The sequence below is a fragment of the Tilletiaria anomala genome (genome assembly GCF_000711695.1).
Source record: "Tilletiaria anomala UBC 951 chromosome Unknown K437scaffold_25, whole genome shotgun sequence".
Lineage (NCBI taxonomy): Eukaryota > Fungi > Basidiomycota > Exobasidiomycetes > Georgefischeriales > Tilletiariaceae > Tilletiaria > Tilletiaria anomala.
In genome coordinates, this window is record NW_013546997.1 from 70,193 (window position 1) to 92,794 (window position 22,602).

Genomic DNA, 22,602 nt, shown 5'->3' on the forward strand with positions numbered 1-22,602 from the left:
TGGCGAGCTGCGACGTTCGTTCAATTGCATCAAATCCCAACATCGGGAGCGCCGAGTGCCGACCAGAAGTGGTTCAAGGTTGAAGACAGCGCATGGTAGGAACTAGGAAGCGCAAATACTTGAGTCCTGGGAACCCGCGCACTTAAACGTCTTTAAGCGTGATTGCAGCCGCATCGTAACGACTTGCGCCTCCTGTTCGCGACACTCGACGGCCACAAGGATCATAGCCTTGCCATCATGGAGCCTTCGGAGCCCAGCGGTGGTGCTGGAGTCATGTCCATCGACGAGTTACGTGAGTTGAAAGGAATGATTGAACGCACATAGCTACATTGCCTTCAGGCTGACTTTCTCTCGCATGGAATCACCGCCAGCGGACGATGTGGACTACTCCATGGCTGCTGAGGCCTCCTCGCGGGCCGCCGCCCAGCATCGCGAGGTCATGCGTGCATTGGACGAACGTGTAGCCGCTCGCAGCATGGCGGTGCCTACCAATGACAAACAAGTGCGACTGCGGCTGCGAGAGCTTGGCGAGCCTATCACACAGTTTGGGGAGCGCGAAGTGGACAGACGAGAGCGCTTGCGATCCGTGCTCACGAATATCAGGATGCGGGCAGAAGAGGAAGGCGAAGATGTGGGCGGCGATGTGGTCAAGAGTGAGAGCGAGGATAGCGAGGAAGATCAGGAAGAAGAGTTCTACACTGAAGGGAGCAGCGAGCTGCTAGACGCACGGAGGCGGATTGCGTCTTTCTCACTAGCTAGAGCCAAGAAGCGGATTGCGTCACAACGACAGCAAGCTCAAATATCTCTGCGATCAGTCGTGCAACGAAGAAAGGCCATCTTTGAGCCGCTAAAAACGTTGACGAATCTCGGCTCGCAAATCGGCGATGAACGGCCGATCTCTGTCGTTCGCTTCTCTCCCGACAGCAAATCTCTTCTCACTGCCAGCTGGAGTGGCATGATCCGGCGGTGGAACGTCCCATCTGCAACTTCCATCTCGTCTTTTCGGGCGCATACCGAAAAGGTTGGCGGGCTGGCATGGCATCCTGCGGCAACGCTTTTGCAATCAGAAAGTGCTGTGAATTTCGTCAGCGGAGGTGGAGAGGGGAAAGTCTGTCTTTGGTCATTAGACAAGGATAAGCCTCTCCGCACCCTCGAAGGGCATGCAGCACGAGTATGTCGAACGACCTTTCACCCGTCCGGCAACTATGTCGCATCCGCCAGCTATGACGGCACTTGGCGACTGTGGGATGTGGAGAACGGAAAAGAGCTGCTTTTGCAGGAAGGTCACTCGAAAGAGGTGTATGCGGTCGAGTTCCAGGAGGATGGCGCCTTGATTGCAAGTGGAGGGCTAGATGCTATTGGGCGAGTCTGGGACGTTCGAACAGGCCGGACAGCGATGGTCTTAGCTGGGCACGCAAAGGAAATTCTCTCCATCGACTTTTCTCCCAACGGGTACCAGTGCGCGACAGCCAGCGGTGATGACACTGTGCGAATATGGGACATGCGAGCCCTCAAGACCATCTACACCATTCCGGCACACAAGAGCTCGGTATCTGACGTGAGATTCTTCCGAGCGGCAGAAGAACGAAGACAACTGCTCGGTTTCGGCTTGTTCAATGGAGCTGCGCCCAGAGAAAGCAAGAACGGGGGAGAGGGTGCGATGGATGTCGATCTGAGCAGCGCGCCACTCAATGGTACATCTTCAGCAAATGAAGAACCCCAACTCACGCTTTCGGGACTCTACTTAGCTACAGCTGGGTATGACGGATTTCTCAAAGTCTGGAGCGCCGATGATTGGCAGCTAATGCGCAGTTTGAGCGGTGATGCGGGCAAGGTCATGAGCGTCGACATTTCATCAGGTGAGGAACGCTATTTCGGTCTTCCACTTCTTCGGCTAGAGACCAGAGCTTAGCCATTCCTGCCCGCGTCAGCAGCATCGAGGCTCTGCGCGGTTGGCGTTGAGTGCTTGCCGCTGCGTTGGGCCGCAGGTCTTCGTTGCTCGACGCGGCGTAGAAGAAGGATATTTGGTCGGCTTGCGTATACCGCGTGCAGGAATGATGCTGACACGCTTCGTCTTGGCAGATCGGCAATACTTGGCAAGTGGAGAATGGGCGCGTACATTCAAGGTGAGTAATACACCCTATGGTCAACAGTGGGTTCGATGCGACGCTGACGTTCACTTTTTGCGTTGCAGCTTTGGGGGGCTTTGTGAGTCCCGAACACTGTATTTCTGCACCATGCATCATATTGGCCGCCACTGCGGCATGCGACCAGACGAACTTGCATTCCCACTTAGCTGTCGTCATCGGTTGTCCTTCAGGCGTAGTCTTGAATACAAGGTGGCCCTGTCCTTAAGCTTGCTAGCATATGCCGCCCACTTGAGGATACCATGGGTCGGGAGACTGCCCGGCGTAATGTAGGATTCTCTGAGTTCACTCGGAAGTTGCCTGTGAACCTCAGAGTGACAAGGTCGGCAGAGCATAGCAATATTTCCCTTGGAGCGTAAGAATGTAAGGGTCGCCCTTCCTTTGCGAAGAAATGCGGCGTGTAGGGTGCGCGGTATGAGGTGGTGTTCGATAAGCGGCCTCATGCGTCAGTACAGCTGGAACTCTCCCAATACGTCATTGCCGAGCCCTTCGCTGGCAAATGGCAGCATCTGCTGCATCTTCGTCACGCTTAGAGTACGCAAAATAGCCCTCCAGAACCTCTGCAACTACCAATAACGCTTTGCTTTAATCGATTAGAAGCAGGTTGCCGAGGGCCTAAGGTGCGAAGAGTAGAGAGTTTGTAACTCAAACTCTGGCAAAGTCAGGTTCAACTTCTCAACCATTTGGCCCTCGATGGGATCTTGGGGAGGAGCTAAAACATCTATTCGTGCTTGTTTGTTTCTCCTGAACGACGTAATCGACCGTCGCGATGAGGGTATTTGCGTCGATCACATCCGGGTTTAAGTACTCGTGGAGCACTTCAGAGAGCAAGGCCCGATATCGTTCCTCATCAAGAGTCGAAGAGGGAAGGCTCACACGATCCGGCCGGCCAGTTCGACTCCTCTGCATATCTGAGCAGCGGGCAGACTAGCAGAGCTGCCGAAAGTCGACAGTCGCTTACAGTAAACCTCTGCAACTGGAGCCGTGAATTGTGAAGGGTATGATTGGGAAGTGTTTGACGTGAGGGAGCTACATGGGAATCAGAGCATGGGATACGAGTTCCTTTTTAGAGAACTGATGAGGAACACGCGTCAGCTCGGCTCCCAGTCCACTGCGCGAGTTTGGCTCTCACTCTCATTCCCCACAGCGCGGCGAGAGTCCTGCGGGCCTACAAACACGGCCACATCGGCTCACAAAATATGTGTGATGCGGATGATCAAGACATCACCATTCGCACCATCATTGTACTCTGACCTCGCATCCGACGTAGGATCTCCATCAAGCTCGCGAGCCCCACTCTAAACTCAGATCCGCACTTCAGAATATCCATCAAACGCGCTGGGATTTTCTAGCAAGCCGACTTGGTAGGCGCTTTGTCAGCGCCGTTGCTGAGCGCAGGGTACTAGATTGAGCATTGTTCACACTGTGTTTGGATGCGGTGTTCGCTGCAGACATCTATTCACCGAAAAACAAATGCTGCAGACATAGGGTCGCTGTAAGTGTGTCCCCTTTGGGACGTTGAACGTCATGGAAGATGTCGAGAGGTGAGCATGGCGAAAGGGCGCGGCACGAGTGCCACCTCAACGGTAGAAGCGAGTCGGGGCTGAGCTGTTTTATGTGGTTGAACCTTCGTGTAGGGCTGCTGCGCAGAGGGAGGCGATAGTCCAAGAAGCGATTTCACTCTTTCAGAAGCTGGCAGTATCTTCTACCTCTTCGGCATGGAAGCGAGTGGTTTTACAGAGCGCTACGGGCGCTCAAGAGGGAGCTTCGAACTCTTACCCTTTAGCTGCGATCGATGGTGGTATCAGCTTGGCCAAGACAGGCTCAGCACGAACAGTATTTCGGCAATCTGGAAAGATCGAACAAGACAAGGAGGGAGCCAGTGATCCGTCTGCAGTGGCTTTCCCAACATCAGAAAATGGGAGGGCCTCGGACCAGCAAATGGCCACTTTCCAGCTTTGCGGCCTTGAGAAAGCTTCTCGGATCATTGTACACCGCCGCTCAAATCCCCACCGCAAAGGTCCAGACGTCTTTCGGGCCACATTCGAAGTTCCGTTTGAAGGAGATAGTCCTGACTTGGAAGGCTTCCGCAGCGCCCTTACTACCCCAGATGCCCGGTCACAATGGGACGGTCTTGTCGAGAGCTCCGAGTTGATTGAGATGCCTGACCCTGTTACGAGGGTGACCAAGACGAACTTTCGCCTCGGCTGGCCAGCTAGCCCCCGGGACGCTATCACCGTCTCCCGAACAATCGAAGATGACAAGACCCTAATCGATGTGACCACATCGTTGCGTGCGTCGCCGGATGCGCCCGCTTATCTGCGGCCAGCTCCGCCGTATGTTCGATCTCATGTGCACATATCCGCTTGGTGCATACAGCTACCATCATCCACTTCGACTAGGGGCAGAGATGAGTCGATCAAGATTACAGCATTTTGGAGCTGGAATCTGAAGGGAGCGTGGCTCGGCTTACCAACGGGTGGATTAGGCAATCAACTGCAACTTCTGTTGCGGCACCTCGTAACGTATGTGCGCGAACAAAGTAGCAGAATACCCACGCTACGACATTTCGATTCTGGGGTTGATGTCGAGCATTTGACGTTCGATGCATCACGGGACACGCTCGCTGTCGACTACAGTATAGTGGGGGAGGATCTGGGAGGTAGGGACGCCGCCTCAGAACCAGAACATGGCCAAACCGGACCAGTGATTGGATTTGGGATGTCCGCAGCCGAAGGATGGGATGTTAAGATCAAAGTTCGAGCCTACGGACCCGCTGCGACTAGCACTGCGACCACGCCTGACTGGCGAGCGGTGGTGCAACGCCAAAAGGGTTCGACAAGGCTCAATCTTCAAGTTCATCACGGAAAGATACCGTCCGCCGAAGATGTTGCACGCGCGTCAATTACAATTCAACGTGTGGCTGCTAGCAACGATATCAGAGTCAACGGTGATGTCACGCAAGTCAATCTGGCTGAACCGAAGTGTCCGAGGGCGGCACCAGCGGGGGTGTTGGACGATGCAGCGAGCCTTTCAGGGATCAGCATCGCTTCAAATGGCACCACAGCCGCAGACTCGTCGCAGATGAAACCGACAATGTCCGAAAGTGGTCGAGCAGCAAACGTGTCCCATGCGATAGACTCTTTGATCCGGCGAAACTACATTTACTTTACAAGTCTGCTCCAAGAGCCTGAAGCAAAATGGAAAAGGGTCAGCGATTCGCGAGGTGTAACCGTCACGCAACTGGACTCAATTGACCCCACTCTAGTGGTATACCGAGCGGAAGCAACCTTCGTTGGTGTTGGAGTCTGGGGCCTCTTCTCTACCATCAACACTCCGGGTGCCCGACAGCACTGGGATAAAGGGTTGGAAGATTCTCAACTATTGGCAGACGTCAATGACCTGTCGAGTCTGTGGTGGGATCGCACGAAAGCTGCGTGGCCTGTCAGGTGAGCGTTCATGCACGGTCACCATGAGACCTGGCCTAACGGCTGATGTTCGTTTCTTTTCTCTGATTCTGCAGCGCCCGCGACAATGTGACGCTTCAAACATCGTACAAGTCGACCTCTTCTGTCCACATCTTTGCCTTCTCAACCGATGACCGAGCGCTGTTTCCAGAAATTCCAGCTGTACCAGCTACAACGATCCGGACACAAATCGATCTCCGTGGCTGGTCGGTGGAGAGCCTCAGCCCTACCACAGTGCACGTTACACTCCTTGAGCAGAGCGATCCGAAGGGATGGACGAGCAAATCGGCCGTGCCATCCTGTATGACTGCAGCCGTAGCTGGCGTTGGTGACTACGCAATCAAATTCGGCGGCCCCCCGATTGTCACCCGACTCCTGGGTGCCAAAGCCAAGAGCAGCAAGTACGAACACGACAAGGCAGAGTATCGCTTTGAGTACGAGATGACTCAGCTCGAGGGATCAGATGACCTTCAAGATCTTCCGCACGTCGAATGCGAGCTACGCTGCGATGTCGAGACATGGAGCCCCAATCTGGACCTCGTCATCGACCCCCCTCCGATCAACGTCAGCTGTCTCCGAAGACACAGGCTTGGCCAGGGGGCAGGTGGTCTCTGGCTCACTATCGAACACGCTTCTGCCTCGCTGGAAGATGACGCGGCACGCATCATTGTGCGTAAAGGGAATATGGGAACACAAAAAGGGCTAGTGTTGGTCAATGGCGCGTCTATCAAAGTCGACCAGGATGAGCTGGACGACACTCACATGCAAGAGCTATTCAGAACGAAGCGCAGCAGGCCGCAACGGGTGCCATTGGATCTCACATCGCCTGCGTATCTCGCCACGCACAACACAAGGGTAAGAGGGAGCCCGGCGTTGACACCTTCTACAGATATGCCGCCTGAAACGCCCTCGAGAAGCGCGACAATCAGCGAGCGTGCCGCCTCTCCAGCCCATTCTGTTGAAGTCGCGCCTGCGAGCACGAAACGCTCAGACAATGATATAATGACTGGCCCTCTCGACGTTCTGTTTCTCCTACGGCGCATTTACGCGGAGCGCAGTCCCGACCCAGCAGTGACACCCGCCGGTTGGACATTGGTGTCGGAGCGCAACGGTGTCCACGTTCGCCGCAAACTCATGCAGTCAATCTCTCTCACAGTCTTCATACAGCGAGCCGACAAGGTGGTTCAAGGCCTGGCCGCAGAAGACCTGCTACATGCCGTCTCTTCGCTTGACATGAAGAAGCGCTGCGATGAAAGGATCGAAAGCATCGTCCGTCTGGAAAGCTACGGTCACGGAGCTGGGACATATCACATGAAGACCAAACCCTCATTCCCATTTCGAGGAAGGGCTTTCCACGTCGCCCATCTGACTGCAAGGACCGCACCTCAAGAGGAAGAAGATGAAGGATCCCGCGTTATATCAGTGTCCAAACCTGTGGCGTACTTCTATGCTGCAGCTTCGTACGCCGAAAGCAACGTCGAGTTCCCTTCTTCCCGCCTCAATCCTACAGGGCTTCCGGTTGGCAAGGTGCTTATAGATGGATGGATTTTGGAGACGCTCGACCCATACGCCTCGTCGACGAACCAGATTCCCTCGACGCGATGCACCCATGTCACTGCCATCGACTACGCCGGATCACTTCCAAGCGCGGTGAACACATCATGGAACGCTCCGTTGCCGCGCATTGTGGACAGCTTCGAAGCAGTGCTAAAGAAGGAAGGTGTAGCACCTTTCAGCATCAAGCCGCCCCCATGCCTGCTAGTCGTTGGTGATGGAACGGACGAGTCTGCAGACTCTGCATGGGTTGCTCATGACCCAGGCCTTCGCAAGATTCTTTTGAGAAGCGATTTCGATCCGGTCAGCCGACGCTACGAGGCATTGGCGCTGCTTCGTCCACTTCCGAGCGATGTACCTCGAGCAGCTGCACTCTCCGACGCGTCCACCGAGCGTGGCTTAGCCCAATCTGCCGCAACCCTCTCGAAACCACCATCTCTCTCCAACAGTCCACAACTCGATCAGGCCCTGGGAGTCCATCAGCGGACCGAGCCAAGTGTCACTCGCACAACTAGCATCTCCTCGCTGTCCAGTGCCGTCAGCGAGGCTAGACGAGCAGCTTCAGCAAGAAGAGATCCACGGCGGTCCGATGTCTTCTTTGAGGTTGAAGTGGAATTGAAGCATTTTCCATATGGGTACAATGTCGACTGCAAGGCCGCGTTCGTTTCATCAGGGAAGTCGTCTCCTGAGCTAAACAGGGCCAGCACATCCAGTGAAGGCGATGCAGCGCCCAGCAAAGAGTCAGTATTGGACCTGCGGGACGAATTACCAGCTGGCGATTCTATCGCGCTCCGTACCCTGATTTACGACCTACCACCATCTGCCCTGCTTGCTGCCACGTTGGACCCTGGCGCAAGGCTTCGATGTCACCTTGTTCGTGTCGTTTTGGCAGAAGAGCAGTTCTCCACAACCGAGGGCCCCTCGATTCGAGAGCGTCTGAACAACGAACAGGCACTTTTCAGCTTTGCTATCGACTGTAAACCGGGAAGCCAGTCTGAGTTCAGTGGAATCGAGGAGCTTTCACCCTCCGGTAGCTCTACACCAGTGGAAGGGATATTCACGGTCCTTGGGGAGCGTGTTGAGGTTGTTCACGTCAATCAGACATCAGCGATGCTACAGCGCGAAGACCGAGATTCGGACAAGGTCGTTGTGCTCCGCAAGTGAGTGCAGGCTACATGATCTGCATTTGGAATATCTGATTGCTGACGCCACCTTGTCCCCAGGACATCGGACGGAGATGCTCCATATGTGCCAAGTCTACTGGCACAACCCATCGCTGCAAACATGGAGCTGAAAACCCCACCCATGTCTCATATTCAACCTACTGCGCTCAAAGGGCCAAGCTTTGCTCAGGACGTCAAAGCAGAACCCGATACCCCTGGGGCTTCGACTCCAGTTCTCGATGGACACACCATAGGCGCCTCTGACGAAGCTGCGAGCAGTCTCACCCGCGAGAACCCAGTAACAGCTGCAACGACACAAATCATGAACATTCTTAACAATTACCCACTCACCCGGCTGAGCGCAACCACTACCGGTGTTACTACCAGCATGGCATCGGGCACCACCACGCACTCCACATCATCAGATGGTAGCAAGGCCGCAGAAGGCGCCATTACTGCAACAGCAGGAGGGATGGAACCACAGCAGCAACTGCACAGTCTAATGGAAGGACTCCAAACTCGAACCTATTCCATCAGCACTTTGATTCTCGTCGCCATGATTTTCTTCCTACTCGGTAGTCTCGTTAGGAGCCTTCAGTCACCAGCCGACTTTGTCCTGTTGCCACCATCAACGACGGGGCTCAGCTCTCCAGATGCAATTGCCGTTGAATTGCGGCGTTTCTTTGCAGACGTCGGTACGGGCGCGTCGGGAGTGGCGACACGAGAGATGAAGCGCTTGCTGGAAATCAAGAAGATCATCTTTGGATGGGACCTCGTCATTGCTCTCGCGCGCCGTTAAATGTTGGTCGGCCAATGCTGCCGCAGCAACGCATGCAAATTCACGATGTACACTAAGCAAGTTGACAATTCTAGGCAAGCCATACATTATCATGGTATCCGTTATGCAGCATCCCGAGAGGCCGTTGCATTATAAGAAGAGATAAGATCAAGATTCATGTTGTTCGCTCGAGAGCGATGCTGAGCGGTTGAATCGGTTTTGTTTCTTCGAGTGCAAGGGCATATCGCAGGCACTCTGCAGCCCTCTCTGGACGACCGGTCTTCTGCGCCACATGGCCGATGAACAGCCAAGCCTCGGGGACGTCCCAGCCGCTCGAGGCGGTTGTTGTGTTCAGCAGTCCCTCCGCCAGACTGAGGGCAGTGAGCTTCTTCGTCTCGCGGCTAGCCGTCGTTTCAGCTGTACTTTTGAAGTGTGTTTCCTTACCGCCAGGGCTGTAATCCTTCACCTTGGGCGATACGCCGATGCTGCGGCTTTGCGGGCTGTCGAGGAAGTCGTGCTTGACGCCTGGCCGAGGAACGGGTGTGGGCATCTGCGCAGAAGGGGTAAACGCCGAGCTGTCGTGGCTCGTAGCCGGTATGCTGTCTGGGTTGGAGAGGAAGATGCGCGCAAGGTGGACAGAGGATGCGATGTGGTCGCCCTTGCACGCCAGGGCCTTGTACAGCGAAGAAGTGGCAAGGCCGATGTTGTCGCTTTCGACGAACCAAAGCGCAAGCTGCAGCCAGACACTTGGATTGTTCGGAGCGATGCGCTCCGCTTCCTGCACTGCGATGCGGCATTCGCTCAGCTTGCCAGCCCTGCGGAACGTCGCGGCGCTCATGAGCCAGAGCGATGACAGCATGTCGGTTTCGCGCCTGGCGTGCAGCGCGAAACGCTGCGATTCCGGCGACCAGTCCTCTCCATCTCCCGCAGACACATCCGTGGCGGCGGGTGGCGGCAACGCAATCGTCAGCGCACGGGAGGAGCGGGTGCCGAACGTAACAGCATTCAACGAAAGCGTGGTGGAGCGGACGTTCCACGCCCCGCTCTGCCCGAGCCCGGTGACGGTGCCATACCGCGTGCCACCTTCGAGCGTGGCAGTCCTGGCGTCAGGAGCAGCCGATGCCGCGCGAACAGCTGCAACTCCACTGACATGTACACTCGGCGAATGGATGTGCAGCAATGTCGAGAGCCTGCTGCTGCGCTTCTGCGTCGAGATGCCGTAGTCGTTGTCCATCTTAGCAGATGACACAGTGTTGGTCTTGGGTAGCGTCGTGTTACCGGCCCTCGCGTTGCGAAGCGTGGCGTCGGTAGCGATGCGATCGTGGAAGAAAGTAAAGATCTCTTTCTGGCCCTCAATGGCTGCTTCTGTACCTTCGACTACCTCCTCAAGCGCGTTGTGCGTCGTCAGCAAGCGAAGGATCGACTCGGCGCGCTCGGACCCGCGCGGCGGGTAGTCGTAGCTGAGCAGTGCGGTGCGCACCTCTGTCGGCCCTGCGACCGAGACGCCGTTGACGACAGCGCGCGACTGCAGGCCTTCCTTAGTGGTAAAGCTTTGATCATGCCCATCGTCCTTTTCCGCCTGCTCCAGCGCCACTTCGGCGAGTGTCAATGCGCCTTTATAGTCTTTGTTACAGGATAACAAAAGCGTGAGCAGGTGCCACGGCTCAATGCTGGCAGGCTCCAGCTCGACGGCACGTCGCGCGCTAACGGTGGCGGCCGCAACGTCACGCAGCTCGGCCTGGACGAAGGCAAGGTGGTAGAAGGTCTCTGCCGATTGCGCGTCCAGGTCGGCCGCCTCCAACAAAAGCGCGAGCGCCTCCTGCTGCGTCTGCGAGCGCGTCAACGGGCTCCCTTCCGCAATGGCCAGCGCCGAACGTGCGGTGCCTGCGACGCGCTTGAGCTGCGCGAGCAGGCTCGGAACGGCCGCCTTGTCCGAGAGCTGCTTGTCCTTCTGCGCAATTTCCAGCGCCTTGCGCGCAAACTTGTCTGCGTCCGCAAAGGCACAGAGGTACTTGCAGCACAGCCGCGAGCCGAAAGCCAGCATGCACACGTACGTCTTAGCATCGTCGGCGTCATGCGCGAGGTCCTTTGCGTGCTTTTCCGTTCCATTGACCATCCCATTCGCAGTGGCAGGAGCGCCGCCGCCGTTGACCCTCTTTCCCTCGCTTGTCTCACTGGCGAGCGCGTCGCTCTGCGCGGCGTCAGCTTGGCGCGACTTGTCGACGAGCTTAACATACAGCTCGAGCGCGAGCTTGGCCTCGTCGTAGAGCTCGGCAGCGGCGAGGACGCGCACGAGACTTCGGGCAATACGCTGCGATCCAAACGAGAGCTTGGCAAGCGTGTAGAGCGTCTGCGCTAGCTCGTCCGCGTCGGCGCCGCCCTTTTCGCCGTCAAGCTCCCAGCCACGGACGAGCGCATCGGCGAGGTCGAGCGCAGCAGCGTTCAGCCGGCCCGCCTTGGGGAAGGCGGAGCCGCGCTTGATGGCGCTGGACGCGAGCAGCGACACGGTGAGCATCTCGTTCGACCAGACGGTGCTACCGGGCCTCAAAGCGAGGTGCTTGTTCGGCCGGCGTGTCGAGACGGTCCGCGATGTGATTGCGTGACTCGTGACGCCAGGCGTGACGGGCCTCTGGGAGTCTCGCCGCGTGCGCTCTCTGGCAAAGTTGCGGACGGACACGCGCGAAGCGACGGCCTGCACAACATTGAACTGGTACGCCTGCGAGCGCGGGTCGTTGGTCGACTTGGGCGGCAGAGAGGGCGGCTCGAGGTAGTTGGACTCCTCGACAGAACGGTTGAGCGCCTGCAGATAAGTGCGGTAAATGACGGAGCGCTGGACGATGCGGAAGTCGCTCGGCCAGCGGCCAGCGTGTGCCTGGTAGGCACGCAGGGCGTTCAAGCCGAGCGTCATGTCGCTATGAGCAAGGAAGGGCGGGTGGAATGGAATGTAGTGGAGTGGGAAGCGCGAAACAGGTTGGGTCAGCTGATATCCTAGCCATGGCCCTAGCGCTAGCATTCAACCCAGCTCTGACACTGTCAGGTAAGACTCACCCTTCGCGGACGCTCAGCAGCGCATTGCGATACAGCGCATTCTCGGCCCATCGCTCAATCTCGTCCGCCGACAGCCCGCGCAGGGCATTCGCTGCCTTGCCGCCACGCACGCCCTCATGCAGGTCGATCGCGCGTGCGTAGCCCGCGAACGCAAACGGCGCATAGCCCGCGCTGGGGTCCGCGTGGTGCAGCCGCTCGTTTGCCATGCCTGCGAGCGATTAAGGAAGGAAAGATTGGTGAGGAGGGGGAAGGAAATTTAAGCACTTTGCATCACTCACCATAAACGACGAAGCCCATCATGAGCAGCGCAACAGTGTAGTCCTCACTGTTCCTGACGTCCTTGAGATCATCAATCTGCAAGCTTTCGATGAAGCGGGCGTCGTGCAGGAGCGCAACGGCGTCTTCGTCCCTGCCGAGCGCATGCAATCCGAGTGCGTGGATCGGCGCAATGGCGTTGCGCTGAACCTCGGTCTTTGCCTGCTGCTGCTGTAGCATCGCGAGCTTTTCAACGGCCCGCACAATGCTGCTCGCGTATACGGAGTCGGACGCGACGGGCGGGAAGGTAGTCGTGTCCTTATGCGTCGGCGCAGCGCTGTCCTGCGCGTGCGAATGATCGCCGTAACCCTGCGAGGCATAGAAAGTGGCGAGCTGCACCCGCAGCTCCTGCTCAGCGGCAGCCACATCGGCAACCACTGGGCGCGATGCGTGTGAGTGTGCGTATGGTGCATGTAATGGCGAGGAAATTCGAGTCAAGCAGCCATCAGCGCATGTTCAATCTGCGGAGAAGAATGGATTCCACATGGAACGCAGTGGCGCTGAACATGTCCTTAAGAAGATGGTGAGCTCTGAGCCGCACCGGCTCAAAAACTTGATTCTAAGCAGTATATATGCGGCGCGATGGGAGCCGAGAGAGGTCTCAGTCCCTCGCTGTCGCTGGCTTTCCCTGCAGACCCGCCGGCCAGCCTCCATGATCCGAGCCGAGCTTCGCGCTGCATGCCATCAGGGGCGCGGAAGCCAAGCGAGCCTAACCAAAATGAGGCGAAAGGGGAATAATAGAGAACTCACGTTTGCTGTCGGGGTTGTGCTTGATGAATTTACGCAGCAGCTCGGACCACTCGGCGGTCTTCTTGCCGCTAGCAGCAGCAACAGCAGCGGATGAGCTACCTCCACTTGCGCTTGTGCTGCTATTGCCGATCTCGGAGGTGGCCCATTCACCTCGTAGCCGCGCGCTGGCCAGCTCTGCAGCGTACTGCTCTCCCTTGGAGGACTGGCGGTGCACGTGCGAGAGCAGGGAGGGGGGACGGCGCCGCGCGGTCGGACGAACTGTCAGCACAGTGCTGGCGAACGGGGTGGCAGCCGGAAGACGACAACACATGGGACACTCACAAATTTCGACATGGTTTGCAACGACTATCGATCTTTTTTTCCTTTCCCTGTTCGGCCTGCAGTCTCCACAGTGATGTGCTTTGGAGAAAGAGATGCGGCCACGCGGGGAGCGAGAGTCGGAAGAGAAGAAGCGAAGGGAAACGAAGCGCAATGGAGCGCAGGGCACGCCCCGCATAAGATGATTTCTCTTTGCGCTGATGATACGAAGCGTACACGGCTGACAACAGGTTGCTCCAAAGGAACGGACAGAGGGGGGACTTGGATCTCGACTGGACAGATAGATGGATGAGCGGTGGATTGGGGGTTGGGCGATGGATGGATCAGCCGCAGGCGGGGTCTCGGGTTATGGGCACCTAGGCAGGCGCTGTGCCAGTCTCTGGGTTACCAGGAGATTCCCCAGCCAGGTTGGAATGATACATACTGGTATAGCACATGCTGGCCATGAAAGAGATGAGCCTTAGTGGGCGGGGCGGGAGCCAAGGCTTGACTCGACTCGCACAGTGCCTCCCAATCTGCAAAGATACCTCTTTGCGGGGTTGCCGTCCGCACCGAGCTGGGCGACCGAGGGAGTTAGGGTTGGCTACTATCATGTCTCCAAAATATCGACGTGGCCCGTGACGTCCACGGCGCTCATTGCACGTGCTTGTGTGCGCTGATGAACGATGGGGTGCACAGACATACCCGACAGAGGTCGTGGCAACGGAAAGGGGAGGGGAACCAAAACCGTTGGCCTGTGACCACGCTTCCACATTTGCTACAAAATATCATCATCACTCCCCGCGTCTATCCTCTCGTTCGTCCACGGGGGGACGTGGCCGCCATCGCCTCCGCTTGCCTTGCTCTGGACGTCAAGCTCGCCTTCTCGCGGTCCGACACTATCCCCTTCACCATCAACATCGAGATCCGACAAATTAATTTCGATCTCCTCCTCGTTCCTGGTCGCTGCGCGCTCAAACGCAGCAGCCTGCGACGGTAGCCCCGCTTTGTTGCTGTGACTCTGGCCGTCTCGCCTGGGCTGTGCGGGACCGACATCGGCCCCGCCGGGTTCGGCTCGGCCTTTGCCTTTGTGCAAGCCCGACTGTTTGAACAGCACGTTCGCCCAAGGATCCTCGAGCATCCGCGGGCTGAAATAGACCACTGTGACCAAAAGCCGGGAAAAGTGCGCGGGCAAAACGCGTCAGCAATGGTGCACCGCTGAAGAAAGGTCAAGATGAAGTGTTCTTCTTGCGCGACGCACCTGGCTCCGTACTAGGCTGCAAGTCGCTTTTCATAACGTATCTCTGGTTTGTACATAGTAGGAGGCAGTGCCACGGTTAGCATGTGCAGCAGAATTCCTCCTCCCTGTGCTGTATGGCAGCCCCTGCCGACTCACAAGGTTGCCAGGACCGATGCCTCTTCCTCTTCCACCTCCCTCACCTGCCCTTGGGCCTGGGCCCGCTTGCCCGGCACTGTGAGACCTCCCACCCACTCTTCCACCTCGGCCCCTGCTGCCAACCCCTTGTTGCGCTTGGCCGCCTCGCCCGCGCCCAGATCCTCGCCCACCGCCGCGCTCATGCCGTGGCTGCGAACGCGCGTTAGGCGCATCTGTCTGCTGTAATCCGGAGCCGTGCTCCTTGGATCTTGAAGGGCCGCTGCCGCCAAAAGAGAAGGAGGAAGGGAGCCCTAGTGCCTCCATGCCGGCAGCGCCACTGTTGTCGTCCTCTACCATATTGACACCTTGCCTAATGCAGTTTGCCGAGCTAGATGTTATCCAATTACGTTCTGATCCCTTAGGTGATTCAGGAAGATTTTAGCGGATCGAAGTCGTTTTCCCTTTCTGTTTTGACCGTGCAAGTATCGACTTCACAAACGAGAGAGCTTGTTTGTCTGCTCATGAGCTTCCTCCAGGAGACATACCACACGACGGAGGGCCAGCTCTTGATTTGTAGCGAACGAGGATCCAGAGCACGCGCCTTCCCCGCTAGCCAACTTATCGCCCTTCAGATGAGCGATTCCACAGGAGTTCTGAGCTGCCGATATTGATACTGCTCGTTACAGCGTGGCGCTGAAGATCCATCCACTTGAAACCGTGCTTCTAATGTCTCTCTCTAGGTTTGGCAAAGTTGATATTTCGCTTTGATGGTCTGCAGTGTGCAAGATGCCGTTCCGCTCTCAGTGCTCTCGCTTGAGAGATGAGATTGAGATAGTGAGAGCGTTTTTGCCACAGCCAACACTCGAGCTCAATTATTCAATAGTCAAGTAGCCTCCTTTGTCGTCCTCATCCTAGCCGCCAGTCACTATTGATCCCCACAGCCCGCCAGCGGTCAGTGACACGAAATCTTGAACAAGCACCTGACAGAGCCCAAGCAGAGCTGTCGCGCCGGCCCTGGGCGCGAGAGGGCCCTGGGCGAAGGAGCAGGAGGATTCTCGATTCACGATGCCCACCGCGTCTGGGGCAGCGACGCGAGCGAGGACGCCGGCTGCAAATAGTAAAAAGGCTGCGTGGCCATCTACTGCGACAACCACGACCGAGGCTTCAGCTTCGGATTCAGCCTCTGCTTCCGCTTCATCATACTTCGCCGCCGCTGCCACCACCGCCAACGCGGTTGCTGTGGAACCAGAATCGGCACGCTCACGCAAAGTCTCGGAAAGTAGCATCGGCCCTGCCGCGCTGGGGCAGGCATACAAATACAGCATCGGCCCCGCATCCGTAGCACGCTTCCCAAGCAGGCAATCGAGTGTCATCTTTCTCGATGCGAGCGAACGGGTTGGCGAGCCGGGGGACAGTCGGGCATATGCCACATCATCGAGCAAAGTTGCAGAAAATACATGGCCACCTCCCCACATGGTTGCAACATCGCGTCAACAAATCAGCCGCCGAAGCAGCTACATTATGCCAATCCTGACGCCGACCAAAAGCAAGTCGCGGAATAGAGGCGAGCCGCGATCAAGCAGCCGCACCGCATCCCCGAGCACAGTGTCTACAAAGCGGCGAGGAAGCAGAGCAAGTCCACAGCTTGTTGCGAACCTCGAATTTGCAATGGCGGCGAACGAACCTCCGCGGCCTATTGCTCACGCAGACTCAGATTATGGCGTACCAATCGAGCCATCGAAGTGCCAGCGATCCAAGTTCTTCACTTCCTTTCCCTTCCCACACCCCGCCTCGACGTCTGCGCAGGCCCCCAGCTCACATTACGGCGGACCGGGGCAAACTGAGGACGGCACATGTGCTTTTTTTGACTACGCGACGGCGCGCTCGGCGCCTCTGCGCGCCGTCTCTGCACTTGTCAGCGGGCCGCGATGGCTTGTCCAGCGCTGGAATCAAGCGAGGAGGGAGGAAGCGGAGGAGGAAGCGAATGTCGCGGAGGCCAGTGGGATCATGGAACGACAGGCGTTGCTGGCGAAGTCAAGGAAAGAGGGTAGCAGTGTAGTTGTAGGTGTGGGTGCGACACGAGCTGCTAGTGGGCAATACGGCGCAATCACAGGAGTGGACAGCGACGCTCAAGGCTCGCGACGGACTCGAGCACGCGATAAGCGGCTGCGAGCCAGCTCGCGCACCAGTGCCGACTCTGCCGACTCGCTGGACCCGTACGGCTACCGCGCGCTCGCGGGGCCCACGCTGCTGCCGCAGCACGCACAGCAGGTCGAGGAGCGCAGGCAGCAGCGACAGCGGTGGTGGGAGGAACAAGGCGCCTTCCAGAGGTGGATCTTGGTCGCTTGTGCAGCCTCGGTTGTCCTGCTCATCTTGCTTGCACTGTGGTTTGCGCATTCGTGCGGCTGGCTGGAGTGGAGGACTGGGGACGATGATGAAGCTGTGGAGTAGTGGAGGCACTGCGGCAGGCGTAGACTGTCCCCAGCAAAGTGAGGGTTGCCTTTCATTTGGATGGATTGTAGTAGCATCAAATGAGACTGAAGAGCTGCGACCAATGTATGACTCCGAGCCCTGTTCACGTATGCAAGCTGCAGAATGCGCAGCACGACGACATAGATGGTGCATCACGCAGACGCTGCACAAGAGGCATTCATCATGGGCGGTACGCTCTCAATGTTCACAGGGTCATCAGCACGAGCTTGGGAAGCAGAAGTAATCAGCGACATCGCTAATTTTGTAAAAGTTTTGATGGTGTGAATGCCTGCCTGCATTACAGCGTTCCCTTACATCGTCCATGTTAAAAGCAAAGAGGTGAATGTCTGATCGTTCCATCGACTTTCAAGCCGGAGGGACCTCCGCTTGCAACGAGCGCGGTCCGCACGCTGCGCCAAGATACAAAACATAGTTGCAAGGGCAGCTCAGAGGCCCGAGGCATCAAATGTGCTCTCCGTGCAGCCTGGCGTTGCTGGTACGCCTGCAAAGCGCTGCAGGATGTACGGGTACGCTTTCCGGGGGAAGACAGCGGCCTGTGTCTCAGTGTGGTTGGTCCCAAGGACGTTAAGGAACTCGAGCGACTTGACGCCGCGGCTGCACACTGAGTCACGGTAGCGCACCGAGTCCTCGTGCGGGACAATGTCGTCCACCTCGCTCGAGTAGAGGAAGACAGGTACCTGCGGCACGGCGCTGTTAGATTTTGCGAGCACAAGGCGCGAAAGCGCAGAGGTGAGCAGAGGGTCTCGCAATGCCTGCGCCTGCGTCTGGTCGGTGAACGTCTCGAAGAATTTGACGTGAGGGTATACCGCCTCGTCTGCGGTCAAGCAGGAGCTCTCAGCGAGCGCGAGCGCCTTGCGACCTGCGTCATTCAGGTGGCGCTTGAAGTACTTCTTGAAGGAGCTATGCGGCCAGGCAGAGGATTGTGACGCACTAGTCAGCTTCTTCCTTTGCCAATTTACCTTGAGCTAGATGCACGCACTCAAAAATGTTAGACTGGGCTGTGAGCCCACTGACGACAAGACCAGAAGCGATAGTACCGTCCAGCTTCAAAAAGTCCGCCGTAGCATTGCTCGGCAGACCACCAAGTGTCGCGCCTTTGATGTTGTGAATCAGTTCAGGTGCGTACGAGCTCTGCTGCTGCAGTGCCCAACCCGTCGCGATCGCTCCGCCCGAGTAGCCGTCCAGCACGACGGCCGCCTCCTCGCGCCAGGGGACGACAGGCGAAAAGCCCAGCACGGCGCGCACGGCGTCGAGCACGCCGTTCCCTTCAACGGGTCCGACATTGAATGCACCACGAGGGCCCTCATCTAGATAAGAAGAGCAGGATTGACGTCAATCAAGAGGGTGGCGGTGCAAGCGGCAGCGGCGCGTAAAGGGGGGCGGCAGACAATCACTACTCACAGTCAGGAAGGACGACAGTGATGTTCTGTGAGAGCAAGAGCTCCACAAGGGGCAGGTCCGTGCCGGTGGGATCAACTGCACCAGGACGAACACGTTACATCTGTGAACAAACAGGTTCCGAAGCGGGAACTCCAATTCTTTGCGCACCATGAGAGTCATTAGCGAGCTGGAAGCTCGGTCCGCAAGCCTTGTACGCTGAGTCGTAAGCGACCTGGTGGAACGAAATCTTGTTCTTCAGTTGCTTCTTTTTGTCCTTTCCGCTCTTCTCCTTGCTTTTGCCCTCGACGGCCGCCTTGTTTCCAGCAGGCACGATGATCGTGGCAGGAGTGGCAAACGGTTCGTGTAGGATCGGGTCCCACGATTTGTACAGCAGCTGGTAAGCGGCATGGACAGGAACGGTGATGTTCAAGCCGCTGACGTCGACTTTACGATGCTTGAGGATGCTGCCATGTGATTTGGCTGAGAAATCAGCCGGAGGGTTGAAGCTGTGGGCAATGCGAGGTCACAAATGAGGGAGAAGCGTGCAAGACATCGGTGAGAGCGGCCTGGTAAGTGCTGCCCATTGCGCTCGGCCACAATATCGACTCACAATTCGTCGTGAATCGAGCGCCGAAACGCAAGACCGAGCGGCGTGCCCATCGTGGACGAGAGGCCCGTTGCGATCGTCAAGAGCGCGAGGAGGGAGGCGGTGAGCTGCATCGTACGAAATAGGTTATGTTGAATGAGAAGGAGCCAGCGAGTGCAAACCGGAGGCGATGGGAGGAGGGGCTCGAGGACGGAGGAAAAGGATGCAGAAGGGAATGGTGGAGGAGAGGGGAAGGGTGAAGGAATGAACAGGGATGGGATTGTAGTATATCTGATGATGGGATCTGCTGACGATCCAATGCAGATCCAAATATACAGATGTCTACAGTCCACGAGGTATATGCGAGAGGGAACACGGGTATAAATACGACTGGCGGTATAAAGGCGTAGCTTTCCAGTTTCCTTACTCCGTCCCCTGGCATATGTGATCATGACGCGTGGCAGCCAATGCAGATCGCAGCCGCCAGATAGCGTACACCCGAGGCTGCAAAGTAGTCGCCCCAACTCCCAACTGCAGGACCCTGCAAGCTGAGGACTAACGAAATCAACCCGTATGGCTATGAGTGCCTAATAATAAAGCTCCGACAACGAAGTACCAAAAACCTTATAATCTCAAAGGGGCTTCCAACAAACAGGAACTGACTCAGGCGAGGTGAGAAAAGGTGCAAGCTGATGCAATCACCCATGTGGAGAACCAGGCACAGAGGCCACATGCGTCGCTACATGCAAAGAGGCATTGCAGGGCACTGTTGCAGCAACAGTTGATGCGCTTACTCCGAGTAATTCGAAGACTGGAGTGCGGGGTAGTGCTGACCCTGGGGTGATCCATCCTTCCGCCAGCGCCCGGCCAAGCCTTTTTTGAGATGTCTGCCCTGCCTCCTGCTGCCTTCTGTCCTGTCAGCAGCTTCCAGCTCTCTAAAGCCGTCTGGCAAGCTAAAACGTGCTGTTTTGTTTGACAGACTCCCCTGTCACCGTCACACCGACGGCCGCAAACGAAGTGGCAATACGAGTTGCGACACTCAACAGGGCCGCTTGCGAATCGCGGCAACCTTAGTCTGGTGGGAAACGCGAGCATGCGTCTGGAAGCTTCATACAGCGGTCTGGATGCGCGCGTGTGGCGAGCAAACTGTACTAGTTTGACGGGGTTTGGTTCTCGAAGAGACTGTACTAGGACGGCATCAAGCCCGTCGTCCACTTGCCGAGTGCCCGCTCCATGCCATACCATGCCTAATGCCTGATGCTTGATGCTCCAATCTCAATGACTGAGTGACGATACCAATAATCGCCATGAGCAACACAACACATGCATAGCAATGGCTTCTGTGCCGATGAACAACCTTTTTGCATTTCTAAATGACATGTTAGCAATTCTCAAGTACGTGATGGTTGCTACTCGCTAGCCATGCGCGCAGACATGTTGCAGAATCCGAATCTGGTCGTTGAAAGTGATACTGAGCTGCGGCACTGACATCTCCGCTTCGTGACAGCCTAGGCCTTTGACGTACACGCACATAGTGTTACATATACTCAATGTGGAATCTATCTTCCGCGATGTCCTTGTCCGCCAGAGATCAATCCCATGTACCACTTGGTCGTTGCTTGCACTGAGCTGTGCAAAACATCACAGACCCCCAGCTACCCCTCCTGTGATCGGCAACGGGCCATCGCTAGTCCCGGCGCCGGCCCACCGGAAACAGTGGTTTGAGCGCCATTGCTTATGTCGTTGAAAGCCGGTCCGAAGTTGGTGGAGCCTATGGGGACTTGTGGACTGCCTCAAATGCGGTACGTTGTTACATATAATGCCTGCACAGATAAGCCAACCAGCACTAGCCGACACCGCATGTCGTGAGCTCCAAGTCCAACCTACATGGTGGCGACTGGCGACCTCCGAGCCGCAAGAAGATCCCCGCCGCTACTTCAATATTACCTAACCCATCTGTCCGCACAGTAAGACCCAGTGCGACAATTTGTGTTCGGCACCCCCGGCCCCGCGAGTGGCAACGTGTCGCAAGTCAGCGAACTTGAGTGTGGCGTCGCAAACACTCGCTCGCGCTACCTCCATCCTGTAGCGGCACTCGGCATCAGGCAAGGGACTACCAGCCAACCCACAAACAACATGTGACAGATGGCACGGCCTGACACGTCAAGTTATATCAAATCAGGCATTACACAGGCTGCCTCAGATCATGCGACACGCATAGGCAGGCTAGCGCAACGGCCGTTGAGGGTATGATACGTTAGGTAAAAAGCACCAGAGCGCAGCAGGCGTGGGTCCGGGCATAGCACCCAAGCAAAAGGACAACGTAGTATACTGGCGGGTAGAGACGAAGACCTTTTGCGATTGAAGTTCGTACGTAGGGTGCGCCAGACGTCCGGTGAACAATGTGCTTGGAAGGTCGCACGAACTCGCAAGCGACATTTTGTTGGATGCGTTACAACACCACCTTCGGAGATGAGCTTTTTGGTTTGAAACACTTGATCGGACAGGGCTAAGGCTTGGTATCAGGGTATTCCACGACTTGCCACTCGTATGTATGACGTACTGTTGCGAGCGTCGGCGCTCACAGTGGACCAATCCCAGATGTGCAGAGGCACTCTACGAAGACCGGGGATACTGGCTAGATTCAACAAGGCTGAGAAGCATGCACGCCCACATAGCCTCGTCGAAGCATGTGACGAAAAGGGAGAGAGACTCTGGTGGATGTGCATAAGGTGTGATTCATGCCGCGGCTGGCCTAAATGTATGGACACGTGATCATTTCCGTTCTGCACGACAACGCAATAGGACTTCTGGCAATTGATATCCTGTCCGTGACGAAGGGGACGCCAGACGCACACTGCGACGCAGGCGCGTACAATCGAGGCCAGTGCGGCACAAGTTTGAACTGGCCAGACTGTTTCGCGAGCGAGTCAGCGGTCAGTGCGAGTCCCGAGTTTCGACTCGGGTAACTTACGCTCGAGTCCACTTACATACTTGGCCTCCACTCTGGTCTCGCCTCTCACCGCCCGAAGGGAGCTGATGGATGGCTTGGGCTGTCTCGAGTCGCTCGGTGTTGCCAATTTCCACATTTGAAACTGTTCCGACAACTTTTTTGAAAATGCCAACACTAGCGGAAGTTGCCGCGTGACGAGTTTCGAGGGGACAGCGCTGGATCACTCTATTTTTTTTTGGCTCCGCTACAAGTTCGGTGCTCGTTTGAGTTGGTGGTGGTGGCTGCATCGCCCACCC

General features: G+C 56.8%; 8 protein-coding genes across 8 annotated transcripts; 3 read left to right on the plus strand and 5 right to left on the minus strand.

The window, feature by feature from the left end:
* The first annotated feature begins 7 nt into the window (after positions 1-7).
* Positions 8-2,107, plus strand: K437DRAFT_86045 (RNA processing-related protein). Its single transcript, XM_013388653.1, has 3 exons — positions 8-95; positions 158-292; positions 372-2,107. Exons 2-3 carry the CDS (start codon positions 238-240, stop codon positions 1,910-1,912), a joined length of 1,596 nt encoding a protein of 531 aa, XP_013244107.1. The 5' UTR covers positions 8-95; positions 158-237; the 3' UTR covers positions 1,913-2,107.
* A 1,455-nt stretch (positions 2,108-3,562) lies between these two features.
* K437DRAFT_85961 (uncharacterized protein) lies at positions 3,563-9,207 on the plus strand. Its single transcript, XM_013388654.1, has 4 exons — positions 3,563-3,691; positions 3,785-5,596; positions 5,671-8,328; positions 8,392-9,207. Exons 1-4 carry the CDS (start codon positions 3,675-3,677, stop codon positions 9,128-9,130), a joined length of 5,226 nt encoding a protein of 1,741 aa, XP_013244108.1. The 5' UTR covers positions 3,563-3,674; the 3' UTR covers positions 9,131-9,207.
* Positions 8,809-13,725, minus strand: K437DRAFT_86000 (TPR-like protein). Its single transcript, XM_013388655.1, has 5 exons — positions 13,544-13,725; positions 13,223-13,424; positions 12,436-12,849; positions 12,158-12,365; positions 8,809-12,021 (listed from the first exon to the last, which is right to left on the minus strand). Exons 1-5 carry the CDS (start codon positions 13,553-13,555, stop codon positions 9,285-9,287), a joined length of 3,573 nt encoding a protein of 1,190 aa, XP_013244109.1. The 5' UTR covers positions 13,556-13,725; the 3' UTR covers positions 8,809-9,284.
* A 339-nt stretch (positions 13,726-14,064) lies between these two features.
* Positions 14,065-15,600, minus strand: K437DRAFT_85948 (uncharacterized protein). Its single transcript, XM_013388656.1, has 3 exons — positions 14,916-15,600; positions 14,781-14,823; positions 14,065-14,680 (listed from the first exon to the last, which is right to left on the minus strand). Exons 1-3 carry the CDS (start codon positions 15,249-15,251, stop codon positions 14,298-14,300), a joined length of 762 nt encoding a protein of 253 aa, XP_013244110.1. The 5' UTR covers positions 15,252-15,600; the 3' UTR covers positions 14,065-14,297.
* Positions 15,601-15,959: 359 nt separating this feature from the next.
* Positions 15,960-17,345, plus strand: K437DRAFT_267640 (uncharacterized protein; the record flags this gene model as incomplete). The annotated part of the gene is made up of 1 exon (XM_013388657.1): positions 15,960-17,345. One exon carries the CDS (start codon positions 15,960-15,962, stop codon positions 17,343-17,345), a length of 1,386 nt encoding a protein of 461 aa, XP_013244111.1.
* A 288-nt stretch (positions 17,346-17,633) lies between these two features.
* Positions 17,634-19,904, minus strand: K437DRAFT_255566 (LIP-domain-containing protein). The gene is made up of 5 exons (XM_013388658.1): positions 19,378-19,904; positions 18,936-19,273; positions 18,789-18,863; positions 18,367-18,694; positions 17,634-18,287 (listed from the first exon to the last, which is right to left on the minus strand). The coding sequence occupies exons 1-5, from the start codon at positions 19,485-19,487 to the stop codon at positions 17,813-17,815; spliced, it is 1,326 nt and encodes a 441-aa protein (XP_013244112.1). The 5' UTR covers positions 19,488-19,904; the 3' UTR covers positions 17,634-17,812.
* Positions 19,905-19,906: 2 nt separating this feature from the next.
* K437DRAFT_86128 (uncharacterized protein) lies at positions 19,907-20,663 on the minus strand. The gene has a single exon (XM_013388659.1). The coding sequence runs from the start codon at positions 20,596-20,598 to the stop codon at positions 20,017-20,019; it is 582 nt and encodes a 193-aa protein (XP_013244113.1). The 5' UTR covers positions 20,599-20,663; the 3' UTR covers positions 19,907-20,016.
* Positions 20,664-21,165: 502 nt separating this feature from the next.
* K437DRAFT_86143 (uncharacterized protein) lies at positions 21,166-22,523 on the minus strand. The gene is made up of 3 exons (XM_013388660.1): positions 22,328-22,523; positions 21,917-22,267; positions 21,166-21,847 (listed from the first exon to the last, which is right to left on the minus strand). Exons 1-3 carry the CDS (start codon positions 22,440-22,442, stop codon positions 21,558-21,560), a joined length of 756 nt encoding a protein of 251 aa, XP_013244114.1. The 5' UTR covers positions 22,443-22,523; the 3' UTR covers positions 21,166-21,557.
* Between the last annotated feature and the right edge of the window lie 79 nt (positions 22,524-22,602).